Source organism: Ylistrum balloti, unplaced genomic scaffold (genome assembly GCF_031769215.1).
Source record: "Ylistrum balloti isolate Yb309-2 unplaced genomic scaffold, AGI_CSIRO_Ybal_v1 Utg369802, whole genome shotgun sequence".
Lineage (NCBI taxonomy): Eukaryota > Metazoa > Mollusca > Bivalvia > Pectinida > Pectinidae > Ylistrum > Ylistrum balloti.
In genome coordinates, this window is record NW_026781979.1 from 1822831 (window position 1) to 1846950 (window position 24120).

Below are 24120 nucleotides of genomic sequence, written 5' to 3' on the forward strand. Positions count from 1 at the left end.
GTTCTTTTCTTAAATTTTGTTGATAAAATTGAAATGGTTTTAAATCATACTGATACTATGTAAAACTATGGTATACTAATATATACTGCTATTATATTGATACTATTGTTGATCTGTGTGTATTTTGCCAGTATTCATCATTTTAGTTATATACGTGTATTATAATGAAATGATTTATTTTTACTTCCTACTTGTATATTTAAGGAATCGTTCATTTAATCTTAGACTGATTTTTTAACTGTAGCCAGAGCTGTGACATTGGTAAGTGTATACACGTAAATAAAACTTGTAAATGCATTCTGCACAAATTTATCAGATAAAATTTATCTACTTTATGGCAAGCAGTCATGGAGCAATGTTGATTCAGTGCATGAAACAATAAGATAACTAATCTATTAGATAATATATCTTGAGTTTTTTATAAGGTACCCTATTTGAAATTTATGAGATATGTAATTTACTGAAATATATCTACTAGATAGGATATGTAATTTACTGAAATATATCTACTAGATAGGATATGTAATTTACTGAAATATATCTACTAGATAAGACTTGATATATGATTTACTGAAATAGATCTATTAGACAAGACATGTAATTTACTGAAATAGATCTACAAGACAAGATATGTAATTTACTGAAATAGATCTACTAGACAAGATATACTGAAATAGATCTACTTGACAAGATATACTGAAATAGATCTACTAGACAAGATATGTAATTTACTGAAACAGATCTACTAGACAAGATATGTAATTTACTGAAACAGATCTACTAGACAAGATATCTAATTTACTGAAACAGATCTACAAGACAAGATATGTAATTTACTGAAATAGATCTACTAGACAAGATATACTGAAATAGATCTACTTGACAAGATATACTGAAATAGATCTACTAGACAAGATATGTAATTTACTGAAACAGATCTACTAGACAAGATATGTAATTTACTGAAACAGATCTACTAGACAAGATATCTAATTTACTGAAACAGATCTACTAGACAAGATATGTAATTTACTGAAACAGATCTACTAGACAAGATATACTGAAACAGATCTACTAGACAAGATATGTAATTTACTGAAACAGATCTACTAGACAAGATATGTAATTTACTGAAGTAGATCTACTAGACAAGATATGTAATTTACTGAAACAGATCTACTAGACAAGATATGTAATTTACTGAAACAGATCTACTAGACAAGATATGTAATTTACTGAAACAGATCTACTAGACAAGATATACTGAAACAGATCTACTAGACAAGATATGTAATTTACTGAAACAGATCTACTAGACAAGATATGTAATTTACTGAAACAGATCTACTAGACAAGATATGTAATTTACTGAAACAGATCTACTAGACAAGATATGTAATTTACTGAAATAGATCTACTAGACAAGATATGTAATTTACTGAAATAGATCTACTAGACAAGATATGTAATTTACTGAAACAGATCTACTAGATATCTAATTTATTAGATAAAAGATTTAGTCTAGCATATAACACACGTTGTATGTTTCTAACAAAATTTGATTACTTAGATATGTTGTGAAACAAATTTGATAAGATATCTTGTTTATTTGGGAAGATGTTTAATTTCTTAAATAGATTAGAAATATTATTTGCCAAATTAGATTTATATTATTCATAAGATGTTTGATTAGGTAATTTAGGTATCTTGTTTCCTAAATTAGATATCCTATCTATTAAGTTGGATATTTTACATTACTTGGTTAAGTGCAGGATCAACTTTGCACTATGAATAACTAAAAACTACAAAGTATCATAATCGAGCCATAACTATGTGTAAATTATATGAGAACGTCATCCAATCAGGAGTTGTACCAGTCTTACAGACTCTCAGAAAAATGATGTCACGTTAAATGAAATTTCAACTGGAAAGTGCACGACCATTTTCCCGCCAAAAACTTTCTTCTATCATTTTGTTTGAATTACATCACAAACTGAGAGTAAACGTCCAAAATATTAATGAATGCCATTTTGTTGCTTAAAATATGTATAAAAGAAAAACGGGTTTTTCAAACATAAAATTTTCGTTCAAATTATTGTGGTAGTTGATTTCGCGTTGTTGTCCTAGTCAATGAGACGCTATAATTCATCAACCATGTCTATCACCTCTGCTTAGCGTTTCTGTTGCATTCATTTTGGTTATGTTGTCGCCTTGTCAACGCAATAACGAAAACAAGGCTGCAATCCGACACCATACATAAACGAATATGCCTGAGAACGGAAGAAATTCATACAGGGAAGCTGTCCATATTTAAATTATGAATGCATTTTTGTGTTTATTTTTGTATTATGGAGTTCCATACTATGACTATCCCTAGTCACTGTGAAAACATTCGATTTGTCAGCACTTCCTCACATTGAACGGTCACTTCTGAATGAATATTTTTTAAAAGTCGCTGGAGTTGCGAACAACGATTATACACATGGTCCAAAGAAATAGAACAATAGGTCGGTCTTGTGACCGTCCGTAACGATGGGTCGGTCTTGTGACCGTCCGAAACGATGGGTCGGTCTTGTGACCGTCCGTAACGATGGGTCGGTCTTGTGACCGTCCGTAAGGATGAGTCGGTCTTGTGACCATTCATAACCATAGGTCGGTCTTGTGATCATTCGTAACGATGGATCGGTCCTGTGACCATTCGTAACGATGGGTCGGTCCTGTGACCATTCGTAACGATGGGTCGGTCCTTTGATCATTCGTAACGATGAGTCGTCATGTGATCAATCGTTACAGTGAGTCGTCATGTGATCATTCGTTACAGTTAGTCGTCATATGATCATTCGTTACAATGAGTCATGTGATCATTCGTTACAGTGAGTCGTCATGTGATCATTCGTTACAGTGAGTCGTCATGTGATCATTCGTTACAGTGAGTCGTCATGTGATCATTCGTTACAGTGAGTCGTCATGTGATCATTCATTACAGAGGGTTGTCAAAAGTCAGAACTAGATACTATGGTTTGAAAGGCTATTTACGTTGTATTATATGCTGTGAAATCCTCTGTTACAGACTGATACGTAATTTATGTGTAGTATATTTGCAATGACCTATTTTTATAATCCACTAATTTGTTATTTTTCTGATGTATTCAGATAATTACTTTGTTACGATTATTTCTCTTGCAAATAAAAATTTATTTAGTAATATCTATGATGTTTTACTCATTGTTAAAAATAATTAACTATGGATCGATAAAGGACTCTTCATATTTATGGATATTTAATTGGATGAAAGCAGCAAACAGGGATGTGAAAGGTGACTCGTGTAATATGAGACTACATTGTACGTAATCAGCCCCTCTCTCGTATCATCTAAGAAATGGCAGCACGGTTCAGAATAGACACAACTGACACACAATGGCTCAAGGATTTGATACGTTGGTGTTTTCTTTTTTGTTTTTAATGATCCTCCGATACTGATTATATATATTTTTTTCTAATTATGGGGCTATTTCACTTCCTTGTCTATATACATATATGTATCTTGATATTAATCACGGCCAGTTGTGCTACCATTAGTCACCTACCAGATATATCAATTCCACCATCGTTGACCCAGAAAGACGTACCATTGTTTTTTTATACTATGTACTATATGCTATTCTAAGGAAAGATGCACATCTCATCAATGGCGATCTGTAGAGTGGAGACATGGGAAATCAGTGCATATATCTACAAATACACTGACCCTTGTAAGGGTCACGGTCTACATGGTCGGGATTCTATTGTCGTGTTTGGTGTCAAACTTCCGTCTGTACCGGGTTGTACACAATACTTTTTTAAAAGAAGGTTTTATTCACAAATTGTGGCCTTTTCCGTCCTTCTGGGAAGAGTATTAACGCATCCTGTTTACTTATATCTGATATTATCTATATTGTACGTAAATGTAGAAACTTTGTACAACTTAAAACATGACGCAGAAAATATAAAATAATAGCAGTTTGATAAAACTGCAAATAAACATTGGTTTAATCAACCTAACTTATTGTGGTACAGAGTAAATTAATGTTTTGTTTTTGTTTTTTAACATTACTATATTTCTCGCCTTTACAGATGCTGTTTGATTTGACAGTAGCATTACAGATCGTTTTATCGACACCGTATGTGACTAAAATGTCTTTTTGCTACAACTGATGCACAGTGCAGATCTTCCCGGCTGCTTCCTGTTCAGTCCTGTGCGTTCCTTCCTTGAAGACGGAAAATGTATTTTAGTTTCATATCCTGCTCATCTCTAAAACTTCTACTTCCTTCACTTTCAATTACAAACAATAACGTAAAAGTGTGATTATTGTTTTATTTAATTTATTGCAGCATATTTCGTTAACAAAAACTGAAGAGGATATGAAGTGGTGTAAGGAAGTGCGACATCCCATTACATCAAGTAGTTGTACCTTAGGACACCACATAGCTTTGATTTACACCTCCAGAAACAATATAGCCGCACTTCCGAGACACCACATGGCTACATGTAGAGACACTATTACTTTACCTCAAAACACCATGTGGCTTTACCTCGAGACTACACACGACTGTTATTCAAGAAATCACGTGAGTGAACCTCAATACTCAACAAGGCTTTATCTCCAAACACTACATGGCCTTATGTCAAAGACACTATGTAAATGTAACTTGAGATAAAACATGGTTGCAAATCGAGACACTCAACGGCAACTAAATGACACTGCATGGATTAATGTAAACCCTTTATGACTGTGCCTCGAGACCCCTAATTGCAGTACCTTGAGACACCAAATGACTACCTGAAAACACCTCATGTATTTACCTTGAGACTCTACATGGCTGTACCTCGAGACATCACCATGCTTTACTCAGAGAAACCACATGGCCGTACCTCAAGATACCACATGGCCGCACCTTGAGACACCAAATGGTCGTACCTCGACACAACATGGCGCCACCTCGACTCGACATGGCTCTCCCTCAAGACGCCACATTACTGTATACATGACCGTTTTAACACTTGTCAATGGTATATTTCTTAAATAACACCACATGTAACAAGTACAGCACATTACACTCCTGAACAAATAATGTATTAAAATATGCAATGTTAAAAGAGTTGAACTTAAAATAATTAAGCCCATTGTAGAGAATGCGGTAGTTAATATTCCATTACAAACCATTACAATGTACAGCATATTAAAATCTTGTATATCAAATCATTATTAAAGTAACATCCTTTTGAAAGTTAAAAGAACTGGGGGAATATTTACTGTGATTTATACTGTGGTTACAAGATTTGATTCTACTCAGTATTGCACACAATAAACCTTTTCTATATGACTGACATAAATGTGGGATAAAGGAATAAAAGAATATGATAGTGAACAATGGATTATTTGATATATACCCATGAAAGTGTAATTATATGTTACTGTTACGTAATTATGGACAATGCTTAATGGCTTATGTAATGATAATGAATCGGGATCATTATAAACAAATAACAAATTTGAAAAAAAAATGTGATACTGAAAGTTTCTATATTGTAGTAAAGATGATAAAGACAATAGCCATTATATATATATATCTGGTCCCTGGAATGTAGATACTACAACAACACATTACACACTGGGGCATGTCTGGGAGGGGGTATGGCTGGAGCAAGGGATATGTATGGCAGGACAATTTTAGAGAAATTTCCGCGGCAGGATAACTTGAGAGAAAATTTCTGGGCAAGACAACTTCTTGGGAAATTTCAGAGAGCTGAGAAATTGATTATTTAAAATATGTAGCAAAAACAGATTTATAATGTCACACCAGCTTAATTAAACAACAATGCTTATATCTCCTTAATAAAAATATAATCATATGGACTTTACAAAATTATAGTATAAATGGTATAACAGGTTAAGCACTTGTGCCAATTTTATGTACATCTAAAGCAAAAACCCAAATACAACAGGATAAAACACACTTACAACAACAAAGAATATGGCACACGGGCAATACTGACTACCCTCATCTACACTAGATACTGGTAACTAAATAACAACAGATTCTTATAAACATCCTACACAAACATGTTCTTACAAATAGTACACCATATTGTCTCACAAACAGCACACAATATTGTCTTACAACTGATACACAATATTGTCTTACAAATGATACACAATATTGTCTTACAAATGATACACAATATTGTCTCACAAATGATACACAATATTGTCTTACAAATGATACACAATATTGTCTTACAAATGATACACAATATTGTCTTACAAATGATACACAATATTGTCTTGCACAATATTGTTTTACAACTGATACACAATATTGTCTTACAAACAGTACACAATATTGTCTTACAACTGATACACAATATTGTCTTACAAATGATACACAATATTGTCTTACAAATGATACACAATATTGTCTTACACAATATTGTCTTACAAATGATACACAATATTGTCTTACAACTGATACACAATATTGTCTTACACAATATTGTCTTACAAATGATACACGATATTGTCTTACAACTGATACACAATATTGTTTCACAAATGATACACAATATTATCTTACACAATATTGTCTTACAAATGATACACAATATTGTCTTACACAATATTGTCTTACAAATGATACACAAACAACATGTTCTTACAAATAATACACCATATTGTCTCACAAACAGCACACAATATTTTCTCACAAACAGCACACAATATTGTCTCACAAACAGTACACAATATTGTCTCACAAACACTTCACACAATAAAGTCTTACAAATAATACACACATTATTGTCTTACAAATAGTACATATATTATTTACTGTCTCACAAATAATACACACATACTGTCTTACAAATAGAACAAACACTATTATCTTACAAATGATACACAAATTTAGTACACAAACACTACTACATTGTATGTATATAAGTACTACAACTGGATTTCTTGGAGTTCCTTTTTTTCAACAGTTATTTCTTACATTACCTGAATAAACATGCCTTTTACTTACAAATCAGTTCCATCCTTTGTATGTAAGACTTTTAGGATAGACAATCTCTCAAGGAAGACTATAGTGGTAAAATAATATTGCTTTTATGCCAGACACAGATTAGCCTAAAATTTCTCACCGACTCATCATCTACTGTTTCTATATGGGTATCCAATGATGACCTCTACCTTACCCACTACTTAACTGGCGAAGTTAGACCTCAGAATACTGGTTAATTAAAATGCAAATACAGTAAAATCTGGTACACACTGTGTAGTTTACTATAATAGTGAACTCCAGTACAGTTAAAAGTACAATAGTGAACTCCAGTAAAGAAAACTATAATGGTGAACTCTTAGTATAGTTAAACTACAACAGTGAACTTCAAGTATAATTTAACCATAATCGTGAACTTCAGTATAGTTTAAACTATGATAGTGATCTCGAGTATAGTTTATATACTGTAATACTATACAAGTAGGCTGTGGGCTTTTATATAGTTGACATACTGTTCACTTACATGTACAGGCTATTTTCCTTCATAAAATCTGAGTAAATAATTGAATCGTAAGTTTGGTTGCCTGTACATTGACATTAAGAACACATGCTTCAAAAAAGTATACAACAAATCTTGTAATGTAATACAACGTACTGAAAGTAAAAGAGGACAACAACATGTTCAAAAGATCTAAGCTCTCTTAGATATGCATGGTATTTAGTACAAAATTTTCTACTGGTTAAAAAATTTAGAGTTTCTAACTTTGGTCACAACCATAATTGTTTCTTTAATATCTGATGAAAGCCAAGGCACAAACCCCATAACACGATTCTATACTGGTAAACCTACTGCTATACTCTAATATAATCTAATCCTTCTTTCTTAACAGCATGGACCTAAATCAATAATTGGTGTTGTTGTCTTGAGTTATGTCCCCTCCTCAGTGATGGAGGCAAGAAACACTCAACACAAATTAAACTAAGCACAAATAGTGTAGCAATACTGCTGATATAAGATGTACCATGCAAAACTAACAGGTATTCTGTTACTGAAGTAATGAGATAATGGGTCTCTACCCTTAAATCAGGAGAGTGGACAGCTAATCAGCTAACTGAAAATTCTGTAGTCAAAATAAATCCAGAATTTTTATTTGAATTGAGATTCCTAACTAACTTGTATCAGTAGATCAGATCTATTGTAAACCTAGAAAGTTACAGATCATTTACTAGTTATATACCAAAGTTTAGATGGAAATCATGAGTTAATTAGCTGCAGAATCTCGCTTGTAATTCACTCGCACTCCTCACAGTTTTCTGATATCTCACCATCTTTAAAACACATACATAATATTTATCACAATTTAGGAAACAAACAAATTCAAACAAGTTAAAAAAAATATGTGAAGTAAGAAATATTTGGCATTTTCACAATAACTGTAAAACATGATTACAACTTTGTGTGCAGCAGTTGATTGATGTATATGTAAAATTATAAACTGAGTATCTTAAAAGAGGATAAATTTATTCAAACATGTTCTTTTTAAATTTAAATCTCGGTAATGAAAACATTTAATTAAACAAATGATCTATGGTATGACATTTTCAAATTAAAAATGTCTAAAAGATTCATAAAATGATTAGAGACTATTCAACCTCAGCATCAAAATCAGCCATAACCACAACAAAAAGTTATAAAAAAAAATGGAGAGAAAAAAAGTCTGAAAGGTGAGTTTAAACATTTTCACAATTGAACATTCTTTAAAGTTTTTTTTTAATTGAAATAGAAAAAAATCATGCCAAAGAGTTTTGATATCAAAGCAACTATTTAAGCATGGTATTACCCAAATTTTGAAATCAATTCTCATCCTTAAACTTTTCCTTACATTACATTGTATACGGTAAATGAATTGATACGGAACTTTATAACTACCCAGTATGTACCAGGATGTCGTTAACAAAACAACAAAACTGCCTTACTCGTCTCTGTAAAACTACTTTTCTTCTCACCAACATCATATAAATCGCCATGCCCTCACTTGATAACACCGAGATGTAGTAACTGTGGGAGAACATATTTTACTTCAAATAACCTGTCAAGTATCACAAAAACTTGTCAATAATTTAATTTGTTTCTACCACTACATCACAAGGTCACATCTTTGTTTTTATCTTGGCGATCTCCTCTTTGATCCTCTTTTTTGCCACAGAAAATCTACAATAGATAGTGGTACAATGGTAATGATGTTATCTATATAACTACCAGCAGGTTACAATGTATGTAATCTTATCTCGTATCAAGGAATCAACAAAACAAAGAATGCAAAACCTATTAATGAATAGAATTATAGAAACTAAGCTTCACAGAATGCTTGCTTCTTTAAACATTTAAGTACATGTGTACCCTAAACCACATATGTGAACCTCCTTGCCAGTTTACATTGCTAACCAACTGTCATACTGTCTGTCAGTTTTCACTGCTAACCAACTGTCATACTGTCTGTCAGTTTTCACTGCTAACCAACTGTGATACTGTCTGTCAGTTTACACTGCTAACCAACTGTCATACTGTCTGTCAGTTTACACTGCTAACCAACTGTGATACTGTCTGTCAGTTTACACTGCTAACCAACTGTCATACTGTCTGTCAGTTTACACTGCTAACCAACTGTCATACTGTCAGTTTACACTGCTAACCAACTGTCATACTGTCTGTCAGTTTACACTGCTAACCAACTGTGATACTGTCTGTCAGTTTACACTGCTAACCAACTGTCATACTGTCTGTCAGTTTATACTGCTAACCAACCGTCATACTGTCTGTCAGTTTTCACTGCTAACCAACTGTCATACTGTCTGTCAGTTTACACTGCTAACCAACCGTCATACTGTCTGTCAGTTTTCACTGCTAACCAACTGTCATACTGTCTGTCAGTTTTCACTGCTAACCAACTGTCATACTGTCTGTCAGTTTTCACTGCTAACCACCTGTCATACTGTCTGTCAGTTTACACTGCTAACCACCTGTCATACTGTCTGTCAGTTTTCACTGCTAACCACCTGTCATACTGTCTGTCAGTTTACACTGCTAACCACCTGTCATACTGTCTGTCAGTTTATACTGCTAACCAACTGTCATACTGTCTGTCAGTTTTCACTGCTAACCAATTGTCATACTGTCTGTCAGTTTTCACTGCTAACCAACTGTCATACTGTCTGTCAGTTTTCACTGCTAACCAACTGTCATACTGTCTGTCAGTTTTCACTGTCATACTGTCTGTCAGTTTTCACTGCTAACCAACTGTCATACTGTCTGTCAGTTTTCACTGCTAACCACCTGTCATACTGTCTGTCAGTTTTCACTGCTAACCACCTGTCATACTGTCTGTCAGTTTTCACTGCTAACCACCTATAATATAACATCATTCCTAATCAGTTACCAATCCTAGCCACCTAACACCCAAAACCTGTTACTACTAACCAATTACTACCCCTTACCTGTTACCACTCCTAACCAATTACTACCCCTAACCTGTTACCACTCCTAGCCAATTACTACCCCTAACCTGTTACCACTCCTAGCCAATTACTACCCCTAACCTGTTACCACTCCTAGCCAATTACTACCCCTAACCTGTTACCACTCCTAGCCAATTACTACCCCTTACCTGTTACCACTCCTAGCCAATTACTACCCCTAACCTGTTACCACTCCTAGCCAATTACTACCCCTTACCTGTTACCACTCCTAGCCAATTACTACCCCTAACCTGTTACCACCCCTAACCAATTACTACCCCTAACCTGTTACCACCCCTAACCAATTACTACCCCTTACCTGTTACCACCCCTAACCAATTACTACCCCTTACCTGTTACCACCCCTAACCAATTACTACCCCTTACCTGTTACCACCCCTAACCAATTACTACCCCTTACCTGTTACCACCCCTAACCAATTACTACCCCTAACCTGTTACCACCCCTAACCAATTACTACCCTTAACCTGTTACCACTCCTAACCAATTACTACCCCTAACCTGTTACCACTCCTAACCAATTGCTACCCGTTACCTGTTACCACTCCTAACCAATTACTACCCCTAACCTGTTACTACTCCTAACCAATTACTACCCCTAACCTGTTACCACTCCTAACCAATTACTACCCCTAACCTGTTACTACTCCTAACCAATTACTACTTCCAACCTGTTACTACTCCTAACCAATTACTACCCCTAACCTGTTACTACTCCTAACCTGTTACCACTCCTAACCTGTTACTACTCCTAACCAATTACTACTCCTAACCTGTTACCACTCCTAACCTGTTACCACTCCTAACCAATTACTACCCCTAACCTGTTACCACTCCTTACCAATTACTACCCCTAACCTGTTACTACTCCTAACCAATTACTACCCCTAACCTGTTACTACTCCTTACCAAATTCTACCCTAACTAGTTACCACTCCTAGCCAGTTAATACCTCTATCCAGAAAACACCCCATAACCAGGTAACAAAACCAGTTACTCCTAACCAATTACTACTTCCAACCTGTTACTACTCCTAACCAATTATTACCCCTAACCTATTACCACTCCTAACCAATGAACACCCGTAACCAGCCAATACTTAAAATGTAGCAAACTACCAATGCCAACCAGCTAACCAAATTTAGCCATAACCATCTTTAAACAAAATGAATCCATGAAACCTTTCAGGTCACTGAAATTCTTAATACTACCCAACTAACGTGTCAATTATTCGACAGACCAAGACCTAATGATAATACATAACAACTACTACAATTCCTAAAACAAAGGTCCACTTTGCAGAGAAATATGAGACTGATACACATTAGTTATCTATATCAGGGATGGATTTTCTCTGTTAAACAAAGTTATGATTTAACATACAAATATTTCTGTATAAAATCTAGTTTGGCCTTACCTTGCTCTGACATTCTGTATATCTGTTTCTTCATCTTTGAGGAACTTCTGAAGAATCCCTCGTAGTACTGGTTCTGGTATAGAGATTAGCTGTTCCACCTATATGAACAAAAAGGACACTTAACCAACACCTCTGTGTTATTCATAACATACATTCTAAATCTATCTACTTTCTACCCAAACATAAGTGCACCTACCTAACCTTTAACCTCACTCAGATCAGAATTTGAAAACTCCTAACAATTTAAATTTTTAATAGCACTCTACACCCTTGTAGTAGATGGAAGTGTTCTGATGTTAATCTATTTTCATAACAACTTAAAAAGTAAATCTACACAATGTAACTTTTCTTTCTTATTAAACCTTTCACCTACTGGTGAAGGTTATGCAGACCTCGTCACAATCAAATATTCCAGATAACTCAAATCATATCTCTTAATGAAAAGGTGTCTTGTCAAATAAAATCTCAACCAACATGGCCTACATCATTATGTGTTTACCTCATGTGGTAATCGTGGTTCTGGTTTTGGCACAGGTTCCTCTACATCCTCCTCTTCCACCACTACATCTGGTACCGCCAGCTGGACAAGGGAAGACTTCCTGGGTGTGGCCACTTTGTCCCTCAGGAATATCTTGGACTTTGAGACCTCATCAGGTCCAAGAGCCACCCTCTCCAGTAGGGGAATATCAGTATCCCTCAGAAGCCTTTCTCCTATCACAAAGCAAACATATGTTGATGAAAAACTGGTTTAAGTACTGAGAAGGGGCATAACTCTTAAAATATTAACAACCAGGAACATGTGGCAAACACAACACATGTTCTGGTAATTGAAACTTTAGACACCATGCTTTCTGCTGTTAACAGGGTAACTCACATCAAAGTAATAGTAAACAGATATAGTTCTTAGTTATAAAAGTTATATATTTAGTCAAACAATAGATAAATAAATATGACCATTTACTAACCTGCATTTTCTGTTACTAAATATAGTGAGTATTCATCTGGCTGGTTTTCAATCTGAAAATATCAATAAACCTTTTAGAAATTTGAAAACAGATCTACAAGTGAGATCTACATTGTATAAACTGCTCCTGTTAACTTCCTAGGAAAACTTGTTGGTTACAAACAATAAACTAGGATATCAACAGTTATATTAAGGTTTCAAAACAAATCATCCAGGATACCTAGTATTGAAGAAATTGCCAATGTAATAGATTTTGTACAATCTGTTGTGTAATACACAAATCTTCAATGCTAAAAGCCAAATTATCAACCTACAAAAATTTACAAAAATAACAACAAATCTTTCAATACCAGTCATTACTTTCTACTTTCTTTTAACTACAGTATCATAATTTAGTATTTGAAGCATTATCTATAATATGTTGTATTGACTCGTTCTAATGTACACGAAACTTCTTATTACCTCCCCTTTTATGATTGGCCAGTATAAACATGAGTCCCTGCCAAACATATATCAAGCATTACCACATGTCAGACCTACAAGTTTCTCCCTTTCTATAAAATTTATCCACCTGATATCAATTAGCAAATAAATTACTGTGATAAATTTGTGTTTGACTACAAACATACAAGGTGAACATTAAATACTTCATGTTCTTATTATGCTATCCAAAACGTTTTACTTTAATTGGTCAAATTGGTTGTATTGAATCCAATGACCATCACCTAAGTGCATTGCAATTTTCTTTTTTTTGAAAGATTTGGGATTTTATTAAAATCTGAAGTCAGCTATAAACTTTGCATATCTTAACTTCTTGGGAAAAAATCAACAGATTCAGAACAATATTATCAATAGTCTCGATCAAGTGCACTATTCCGTTATATATATATCTGCATAAACGTATCGCCAATTTATACCATCAGCTAGAATTGTCTGAATATTAATTTTTGATTCCAAATGAATTGTCTATGCACCTTAAACTTCTCCAGCAGTGTTTTGATGACATCTGGTGTGGAGAATGTACTGTCAACAGTTACACTTGTACAGCTGCCCATCACTGGAGTGAACACCCGTGTCTGAAACACACAAACATTGGAATATAGTACAAAGACCACATCACTGGTGTGAACACTCACGTCTGAAACACACAAACACAGGAATACAGTACAAACAGGAATACCTATTTGGGTATAAAACTGAAGTGTACATCCACAAAATTTTCATATCCCTAATTAACCTTTCAAATTGCATGTTGTAATTGGGTCGACTGTGGTACAAACACATATTGTTCATACAACCTATAAATATTCACATAGACATGTTACATGTTTTTTTTTTCTCTTTTTTTAAATAAGAACGGATTGAGCGTATAATGTTATATATTGGAGTAGTTATATGTTAGGGCTATCACAGTAAACCATCTATCCAACATCAGGACTCAAGGTTTTGTTTAGTAGTACCATCCACAAAATTTAACTGATAGTTTGCTTTTAAGAAATAGGCAGGAAACACAGATAGAAGATATTTATATCATGAGTCCTAGGCTAAAGTAGATTTATACAAGAGTAACCTTGAGGTTTAGCTTCAGTACAGCTCCAAGCTTCAAGATTACAAATAGAATATGTAACAATTTGAAGGCTAAGCTTCAGTTTCGCTTCAGGAATAAAGATGAAGAATGTAACAATGTGGGGAAGGGTAGTAAGGAATGCTTTTACAGACTTAGATGACAGCTTGTGCTGTATTACATATATTCCTTGAACAACCACAAAAAAAAACTGACACAGTTCAATAATTCTATCATAGAAGATTTTGTGACACATGAAGTTAAGTAGGAGGAAATTACATCAAAGTTGTAGATGTGACCATTGATGGATGCTCGCTTCCACTTGTTGGGTCGTGAATCACCCCGGTATGCTACTGTGTTGAACTTCTTTATGTTTTTCCTCCTCATCACCACGCCCTCTGGTGGAGTCTGAATGATACTATCATCAAACCCCTTACTTGAATGACTTGGGGATGACGGCTCCTCCAAGGACAGCTTCTGTAAGTCCACAAATTGCAACCTTTATGCTGCATTCTTTGTCAAATATTTTCTTAACTTAAAAACACTACATTATCCCAATTCTCTTTCCTAACCCCATGCCACCCATTGTGTATTATAAACTATTTTGTTGATAAAAATTATCCTTATCAGTCAGTTTGTAATTATATATGTTTTTCACTAAGAACTTTTAAAATATTTTTGAAAATGAACATTTTTCCCTACTGATGTGGACGATTTAATCAATGCTAAAACGAATACTTTAATTGACCTTTCCTAAAGTCCCTTTAGTCTAAACACAAATAGAATCATGACCAAATCACAGACAAGTAAGAAAAAGGACTAGTCACTTAGGTACATTTACTAAGGTTACTGTACTGAGTTTTATGATTCAAACTTTTACCACAAACTTAAAGTCATACAGATCTGAGATTAGCGGTACGTACAGGTAGATTCTCCAGGAGGTCAGGTACTCGTGAGGAGGTAGATGGACTTGGCTCCTCTGCCCGCGGACGGGGGAACCCATTGTTACCAGGGGTGTTATCCTGACCTTGGTGGATGTCCCCTGGGATAAAGCTGTGCCGCCAGTTAGTTTGGTGCAGATTTGACGGCACATTGTCGCAGTGCTGTAGCTGTATAGGCTTAAATACACCCCAGTAGATCCTGACTGGGCCCTGTATGACTAGGTCAGGACTGTTCTGTAATACACAAAATTTATGCATTATCCTGAGGGGGTCAGTATTACTAGGTCGGGACAGTTCTGTAATATACAAAACATAATGTATTATCCTGAGGGGGTCAGTATTACTAGGTCTGGACAGTTCTGTAATATACACAATATTATGTATTATCCTGAGGAAGCCTGTACGACTAAGTCAGGACTGTTCTGTAATATACAAATTGTAATGTATTATCCTGAGGGGGCCAGTATTACTAGGTCTGGACAGTGCTGTAATACACAAAAACAATGTATCATACTGAGGGGGCTTGTATGTCTAGATAAGGACTTTATACAAATGACATATTGATAATTTGGTATGCTGTGAAATTATCTGTGCACTGCATCATTTGAAAGATTACTCTAATTCTTTTTTATATAGTAATAATTGTCTTACATTGTACTAATTCTCTTTTGTAGTAATTCTCTTTTATATTGTAGTAATTCTCTTTTATATTATACTAATTCTCTTTTATATTGTACCATGTATACCATGTCAGGGTTTTCCATAAGAGCCGGTCGCCGGCTACTTTGATCATTTGGCCGCCTACACCAATCCAGTTCCATAATAATGTTCCATACATGACTACATGTATACGGCAGGCCAGCCTCCTACTTTCACTACACAGCCTACTACTAACAAAATTATGGAAAACCCTGCATGTACATTCTGAGTAAAACATTTTCTAGTAATCCCTCATCATTAATGGCAAAACATTTCAATTCCTATTACAGAATGACATACACACCAATCTGGTATACCTTCACACAGCTCTAAATCTTGGTTTAGTAAAATAATTTACACACTCTTTGAAATAAAACTGAAGTTAAATGCGTCAATATGCTTAATTACTTTATACTTCTTCCACGGTGAGTTACTGCCACACCCACTTATTAGGTGGCCACCAATGTTTCCTGTACCTAATGTAGTTCTACAGCTGATCAAGAGAGGTAGTTTATGTAATGGTTTCTAGCTTTTTACTTACCCTATAACACTTACCAAGAATATTATATCAACTTTAATATGTCACATTTACCCATTTACATTCAACGTTACAAGATGTAACACACTAAGAAACGGTCTGTGTTACAACTTAAAATGTAATCTAGTGGTTGTCCCATAAATAATACACTTATCAACATATGGCAAGTCTGCATGTTTACTGACTGTTCACAGGTCCAAGGTAAAGAAAGCACCTAAAGCCTTGTGTTGACAACATACACGTACATAAAGCTGCATTATATAATTACAAATAAACTTACATGGATTATGCACATTTTGATCTCTGGTCTGATAATAAATCTAGTCCATATTTCCCCATAACTACATGTATACCTTGATAAAAAAGTGCTGTTGAATATATCTTCATAATTTATTTTTGAAGTATCAAACAGGAAGTAAAATCTGTATTTTTCATATCATAGAGAGACCAATATACTGTATACACATTAATGGAGCTACATAATTTTACATTTTGAATAACTATGCAGTTTATACAAGAACAGATATATATATCATGTACATTATGCGATTGCATGATTCCACTCATGATCCATAAAATACCCATTATAATAAGATTTTTTTCTTTGTTATTTAAAATCATTGTAACTATTTCAGGAAACACATATGCACAGTAATTAATGGGCACTTCAAACTTTCAGCACATCAAAAGACAGACCTGGTGACTGCAGCCTTATAATATCATTTTATCCCTAAAAAAACAATATATTATACAGAAATTACCAGGAAAAAAGGAAAGAAAAAGAGCCTACTGACTACACTTTATAAATCAAATTGATAGAAACAAAATGAAAGTTGAAACTCGAACTATGACTACAAATCTCGGTAGACAAATCACTACCAATGTTTAAGGGTTTCTCAAACCTAGCAGTCACTTACTGTGTTTGCTGATAATGACTGTCTCGTTTTCCCCTCATAGTAGCTGTTGAAATTTTTAATCTTTTGTAGCAGTTCTTGTCTGTAAATAAACAAATATTGACAGTTATTATTAACAGAATAGCTTATATATTTACACTGTAATTCTATATAAATAGCGGCACTGGGCCATCAGCGTAAAATCTAGGTCAAGTTGTTACCAATTTAAATAACTGTTGATAAAAATAAAAATGATATAGAAACATGTTGTGGAACACTTGCACACAATGTCTATATCTTTACCTTGCTGACCATGCCAGGTAATCATCCTCCATTTCAGCTAGAGCAGCCATTGGTATCAGGTTTTAACTGACCTAGCACTAGAACTTTATTCTACTCAAACCGCTATAATCAATCACTGATATTCTATACAGGTAAAATCCAGCCAAGTCAAGGCTTTACAACATATACTCGTCAGTCACAGGTAAACACTTAAGCTAGCATGGGTGTGTATACAGTCACAGTTGTACTACAAACAAGACACACAGATCTCCTGTGAATTGGTTAGTTTTTCCGCCTATAAGTTGCAGAAATGTAAACATATAGGTAAATCCACTCCAGTAAGATAGCAGCCATATCTGAAGTACATATCCTCTCAAATCTTTTATGAACACAGTTCACCAGCATAAGAAATTTGTAGCTGTTCACTGGAGTAGAACACGCCTCAATGTCAATGGCATACCTATTTAAATGACAGATTTTCAGCTACATTTGTATCTAGTTGATCACAAAGGTAAGCAGGCCTAGAATCTTCACAGATGTTATAAACCTAGGTTTTTACTGCATGGCCTGGACAGCGAGGGTATTGGAGTTATCTCCCCAGATAGTAACTGGTGGTAGAGGTTGCATGGAGTCTCCACAGATGGTATATACTTTACAATGTAGGTGATGGTCTCACTAGGGAGTCGGGATGTGTATACAGACTACCTTTTTTAAGCCCACTAAATCATAACTCATAATCGATGTTTTTCCTCAGACAGGCCTCTTTGGCACCAGCTGTATCCTTGATCTGCATTTGTCCTTATCTCAGACTGTTATCAAAAGCCTTCCACAAATAGACTGCCAGGTATATTGCCCATAGTACACACACATGTATAATCCCAGACTCTGTAGCCAGTGTTTACTTATACAACAACTGGTAGATATAGCAGCTGTCCAGCATAAAATACACTCTTATGAGTTGATATAACAGCCAAAAAACTCCCAAGGAAGTGGGAGGCTGCAATTTGTAATCAAGATATCACAAACGTTTTAACACTAACAATGACATATTCTATATATATATTCATTGGACAATTATCTAATGACATATCACAACTTGTACTACTATTATAATTAGATTCTAATGACAGCTGTATTAGGAACGAACATTTACTACATACCTGTTTAATATTTCCAGCCGTAGGATAGACTTCTCATATATTTATATATACCATAGACAACGTTGTTAATTGTTGTATCTCTTTATCAGTTTTATAATTTCTTTTTATTGATATTTGTACATTACATAGCATTAGCCTAGGGCAAAGCGGAACTCCGCTACTATCTGTTTACTTGCATTATGACATCACCAATTAATTACATCATTGTAACCAGTGTACTCTCTTTGACATTGGTGGAAATAACATGTGTAGTTGCTAGGCACAGGAGTATATAAAGTCCTGCTTTTTGAATTTGCACTGTTCTGAGGACGGCATACCTAGTGTGCCGAAACTAGTCAACTAATAAAGTTACAGAAGATCTGCATTGGCGTTGTCTGGTCCTGCTTACCGATTTTTTAACCTATCCTTTGGTACCGGACTCGGTATTCCCTCAGGGAATTCGCTGTGGAGTGAAACCGGACTTACCAGCCTTACCTCTTGGACGTTGGATCTCTTTTTCTTCGTATATCACAAAATGAGTTAAGATAGTAACTGGTAGGTCATCATGATATTGAGGTTATCTTTCCAAATCAGTATGTTTTCATACAGGAAGAAGGAGGAACAAGATGTAATCTAATAACAACTGCAAAACAAGCTATCAGCATATATTCATCACTTGTAAGCCCGCATTGTTGCTATCATGTACTCAAAAGGTCTTACTAGCTAAACAGAAATTCCCAAGAAAAATCATGTGGTCTTGCCAGCAACCATACAATTATTTTACTAGACTTGCTACAAGCCTGGGCCAGCATACTTTTTCAATTGATGAATCAAACTCCAGTCACATTGGAGGAGAATTCAAATGTGGCACCTAACCATCCAGTTATCAAGACAATAGCATGTTTAAGTACATGCACAGTTATTGGGATCTATTCAATCTACTCTAAGTTTCAATCTGACAGGTACATGTACACTAAGGTTCAATCTGACAGGTACATGTACACTAATGTTCAATCTGACAGGTACATGTACACTAATGTTCAATCTGACAGGTACATGTACACTAATGTTCAATCTGACAGGTACATGTACACTAATGTTCAATCTGACAGGTACATGTACACTAATGTTCAATCTGACAGTAAATGTACACTAATGTACAGGTACATGTAATGTTCAATCTGACAGGTACATGTACACTAATGTTCAATCTGACAGGTACATGTACACTAATGTTCAATCTGACAGGTACATGTACACTAATGTTCAATCTGACAGGTAAATGTACACTAATGTTCAATCTGACAGGTACATGTACACTAAGGTTCAATCTGACAGGTACATGTACACTAATGTTCAATCTGACAGGTAAATGTACACTAATGTTCAATCTGACAGGTACATGTACACTAATGTTCAATCTGACAGGTAAATGTACACTAATGTTCAATCTGACAGGTACATGTACACTAAGGTTCAATCTGACAGGTACATGTACACTAATGTTCAATCTGACAGGTACATGTACAGTAAGGTTCAATCTGACAGGTACATGTACACTAATGTTCAATCTGACAGGTACATGTACACTAATGTTCAATCTGACAGGTACATGTACACTAAGGTTCAATCTGACAGGTACATGTACACTAATGTTCAATCTGACAGGTAAATGTACACTAATGTTCAATCTGACAGGTACATGTACACTAATGTTCAATCTGACAGGTACATGTACACTAAGGTTCAATCTGACAGGTACATGTACACTAATGTTCAATCTGACAGGTAAATGTACACTAATGTTCAATCTGACAGGTACATGTACACTAATGTTCAATCTGACAGGTACATGTACAGTAAGGTTCAATCTGACAGGTACATGTACAGTAAGGTTCAATCTGACAGGTACATGTACAGTAAGGTTCAATCTGACAGGTACATGTACACTAAGGTTCAATCTGACAGGTACATGTACACTAATGTTCAATCTGACAGGTACATGTACACTAAGGTTCAATCTGACAGGTACATGTACACTAATGTTCAATCTGACAGGTACATGTACACTAAGGTTCAATCTGACAGGTACATGTACACTAATGTTCAATCAAAAGGGTACATGTACACTAAAGTTCTATCTGACAGGTACATGTATATTAAGGTTCAATCTGACAGGTAAATGTATATTAAGGTTCAATCTAACAGGTACATGTACACTAATGTTCAATCAAAAAGGGACATGTACACTAAAGTTCTATCTGACAGGTACATATTAATTTAAGGTTCAATCTGACAGGTAAATGTATATTAAGGTTCAATCTAACAGGTACATGTACACTAATGTTCAATCAAAAAGGTACATGTACACTAAAGTTCTATCTGACAGGTACATGTATATTAAGGTTCAATCTAACAGGTACATGTACACTAATGTTCAATCAAAAAGGTACATGTACACTAAAGTTCTATCTGACAGGTACATGTATATCAAGGTTCAATCTGACAGGTAAATGTATATTAAGGTTCAATCTAACAGGTACAGGTACACAAAGGTTCTATCTGACAGGTACATGTACATTAAGGTTCAATCTGACAGGTACATATACAGTAAGGTTCATTCAAAAAGGTACATGTACACTAAGGTTCAATCTGACAGATACATGTACACTAATGTTCAATCTGACAGGTACATGTACACTAAAGTTCAATCTGACAGGTACATGTACACTAATGTTCAATCAAAAAGGTACATGTACACTAATGTTCAATCTAACAGGTACATGTACACATGCACGTTTTTGTGTATGCTTTGCTTGGTGGAGAGTTGCATGCTCATTAACAACCAGGTATGAATACACCTTGTTTGAGTTTGCTAGGTCACAACTTTGAATCTTGGCTAGTCCTATCAAATTTCTCTCCTATTAGAGCTAGGCAGCCAATAAACATCTGATAAACAAAGCTGGCGAAGTACTAAATGGGTAGACTAGACACTGGCAAAGTTCCAGTGACAAACATCAACCATATCATTACTGAATGAAAACAGACCAACAATCAAGCACTTAAGAGAGCAGGCATGTAATAAGTCGACATGCAGAATGCCAGTTTTGTATACTCAAGGTCCCACATCAAATGTGTTGGATGTAAAATGATAGTATAAATGGTTACTGTATACTAAATAGAATATTGTTTCCTATATTTATAAACTTAATCTATCATTAACAGTATTTACCTTGTCAAGGTACAAGTAATTTTGAAGTCACAATATAATGCATGAAAACTACAATCTGTGTAACATAAATAGATCATAATGAACCAGCACTTCCTTTCAGAGACAATGCTGTAAAGTGTGGACTTTTCTTTTCTTCTAAAGTGAACTTTTGCGTCAACCTTCAAATTAGTAGAAATTACCCTTTAAATCTAATTGCTAGGCTATGTTCAGTTCAATATGAAGCTGGGAAAAACAGGTTTGATCCCCAATGGTAGTATATTATAATCATATGTAGATCTTACTGTAGTTTTACAAGTTTCAAAGGTGAAAAGTAAGATTTATCCAAAACAGGTAATGAAAGCTTCATCAGATGATCATATATAGTTATCTCCCTTGAAGGTCTTCAGCATAAGCTGAAATATAATTTCCTTAAAATTCATAAGGAGACTTAATGTCTCAGATTATCCTTTCTTAAAACTCTGTGATGAATGTTGAAATGTTAATCACATAATGCACATCCAGATATGTACATGCCAATGTTGAAACAAATTAAACATGGTATTAAGAATGATGAGTGTATACCAGGTAATTTTATCGACAATGAAACAAAATCTTTCCCAAATGAAGTACCAAAACTGTCCAATTGTCAAACAAGCTTTATATTAAATTCCTTAGCTTCTCACCATCAAACCTGTCAAATTGATAAGTTAGAAAATTCATTTTCCATGGAATCAAATGTTATTTTATCACATAAGTGAGACATCATGACATTATCTTTATATATTTTAAGGGAGATAACTCAGACATGGGCTTATCAATACTGTACATTTATAAAGATACTTTTTGCTCATCTCTCTCCTCTCTTTCCTGCATCAAAAATGTGCATTTGCATACATTTGTTGAGAAGGCGACTTCAGGATAGAAGAAGTGTGGAAAGCTGAATTGGTAATGTTTGTTTAAGCATGAGTAAGATTCATATTGATTTCCCTTTCCTATAGTACTGTTTGATTACACTTTTCTACAATACCCTTTTCCATTATCACTGTTTTCCATTTGATAATTTCATAACAAATCTATTTCTGACAGCAAAACAGGGGAGTCATTGACAAATGATTAAACATCTTTTCGGGGATTGGAATCAAGAGGTTCCTAAATCGTAAAGGGAGGTAACTTCAACAATCATACTTTTAAAAATATATTACAATATTCCCTGCAGCATCCATTTCAAGTTGATGATGATAAAATGTTTATAAGTATAAATCTTAGTGTGCAAACCAAGACCCAGATAAAGTTAACTGTGTCTACTGTAATGTTTATACGTGTACTGTACATACTGCTATTAGTTTGTGTATTTTCTTGGTATCATTTCAAACGTTTATTCTATTCTCACTAACAAGAATTTGGCAGTGGCAGATAAATCCCTATATGCCTAGACAGGACAGATTTCATTCCCAAATGGATCGTTCTCGTATCTAGGCGAGGGTCTTTTTATAGTTTAGATATCTGCTGATGAACAAGTCTGGCTGCACCATAAGAATAGCTTTACGAAGGAATACTAATGGCACAACTATCAAAACGACAACATAACACAAGTCTGTACGTCAGACTTAATAGTTTAGAGTATAGAAAATAAAATTTGACACACGTCTCTACGGGTGTCAACAACATCAAAGCAACTTGCAAGACCACGTGCACTGCTACATTTCAGTCTCAATGCTGCATGTGTATTTAAACTGAGGATAACTGATTAATAGGTAAGTAAATAAGTATAATGCATTATCAGTAGTCACCTTGTGAGCTTCTTCGATGTCATCCTTAGGGCCTACCTGCCGACCAGTCACTCCATCAACACATAGGCCTAATACACACTGACCTCTATCGGGCTTACATTCTCCATCC

At 34.8% G+C, this 24120-nt stretch overlaps 1 protein-coding gene across 1 annotated transcript in view; it reads right to left on the minus strand.

The window, feature by feature from the left end:
• Positions 1-8603: 8603 nt before the first annotated feature.
• Positions 8604-24120, minus strand: part of LOC132544602 (ras association domain-containing protein 2-like) — a 37247-nt gene continuing 21730 nt past the window's right edge. Inside the window, exons 4-11 of the mRNA XM_060208221.1 lie at positions 17614-17692; positions 15442-15693; positions 14798-14995; positions 13929-14030; positions 12956-13007; positions 12490-12701; positions 11991-12088; positions 8604-9247 (exon numbers count right to left, since the gene is read on the minus strand). Of these exons, the coding sequence (XP_060064204.1) occupies positions 9187-9247; positions 11991-12088; positions 12490-12701; positions 12956-13007; positions 13929-14030; positions 14798-14995; positions 15442-15693; positions 17614-17692 (1054 nt within the window). The 3' untranslated portion in view covers positions 8604-9186. The remainder of the gene's footprint in view (positions 9248-11990; positions 12089-12489; positions 12702-12955; positions 13008-13928; positions 14031-14797; positions 14996-15441; positions 15694-17613; positions 17693-24120) is intronic.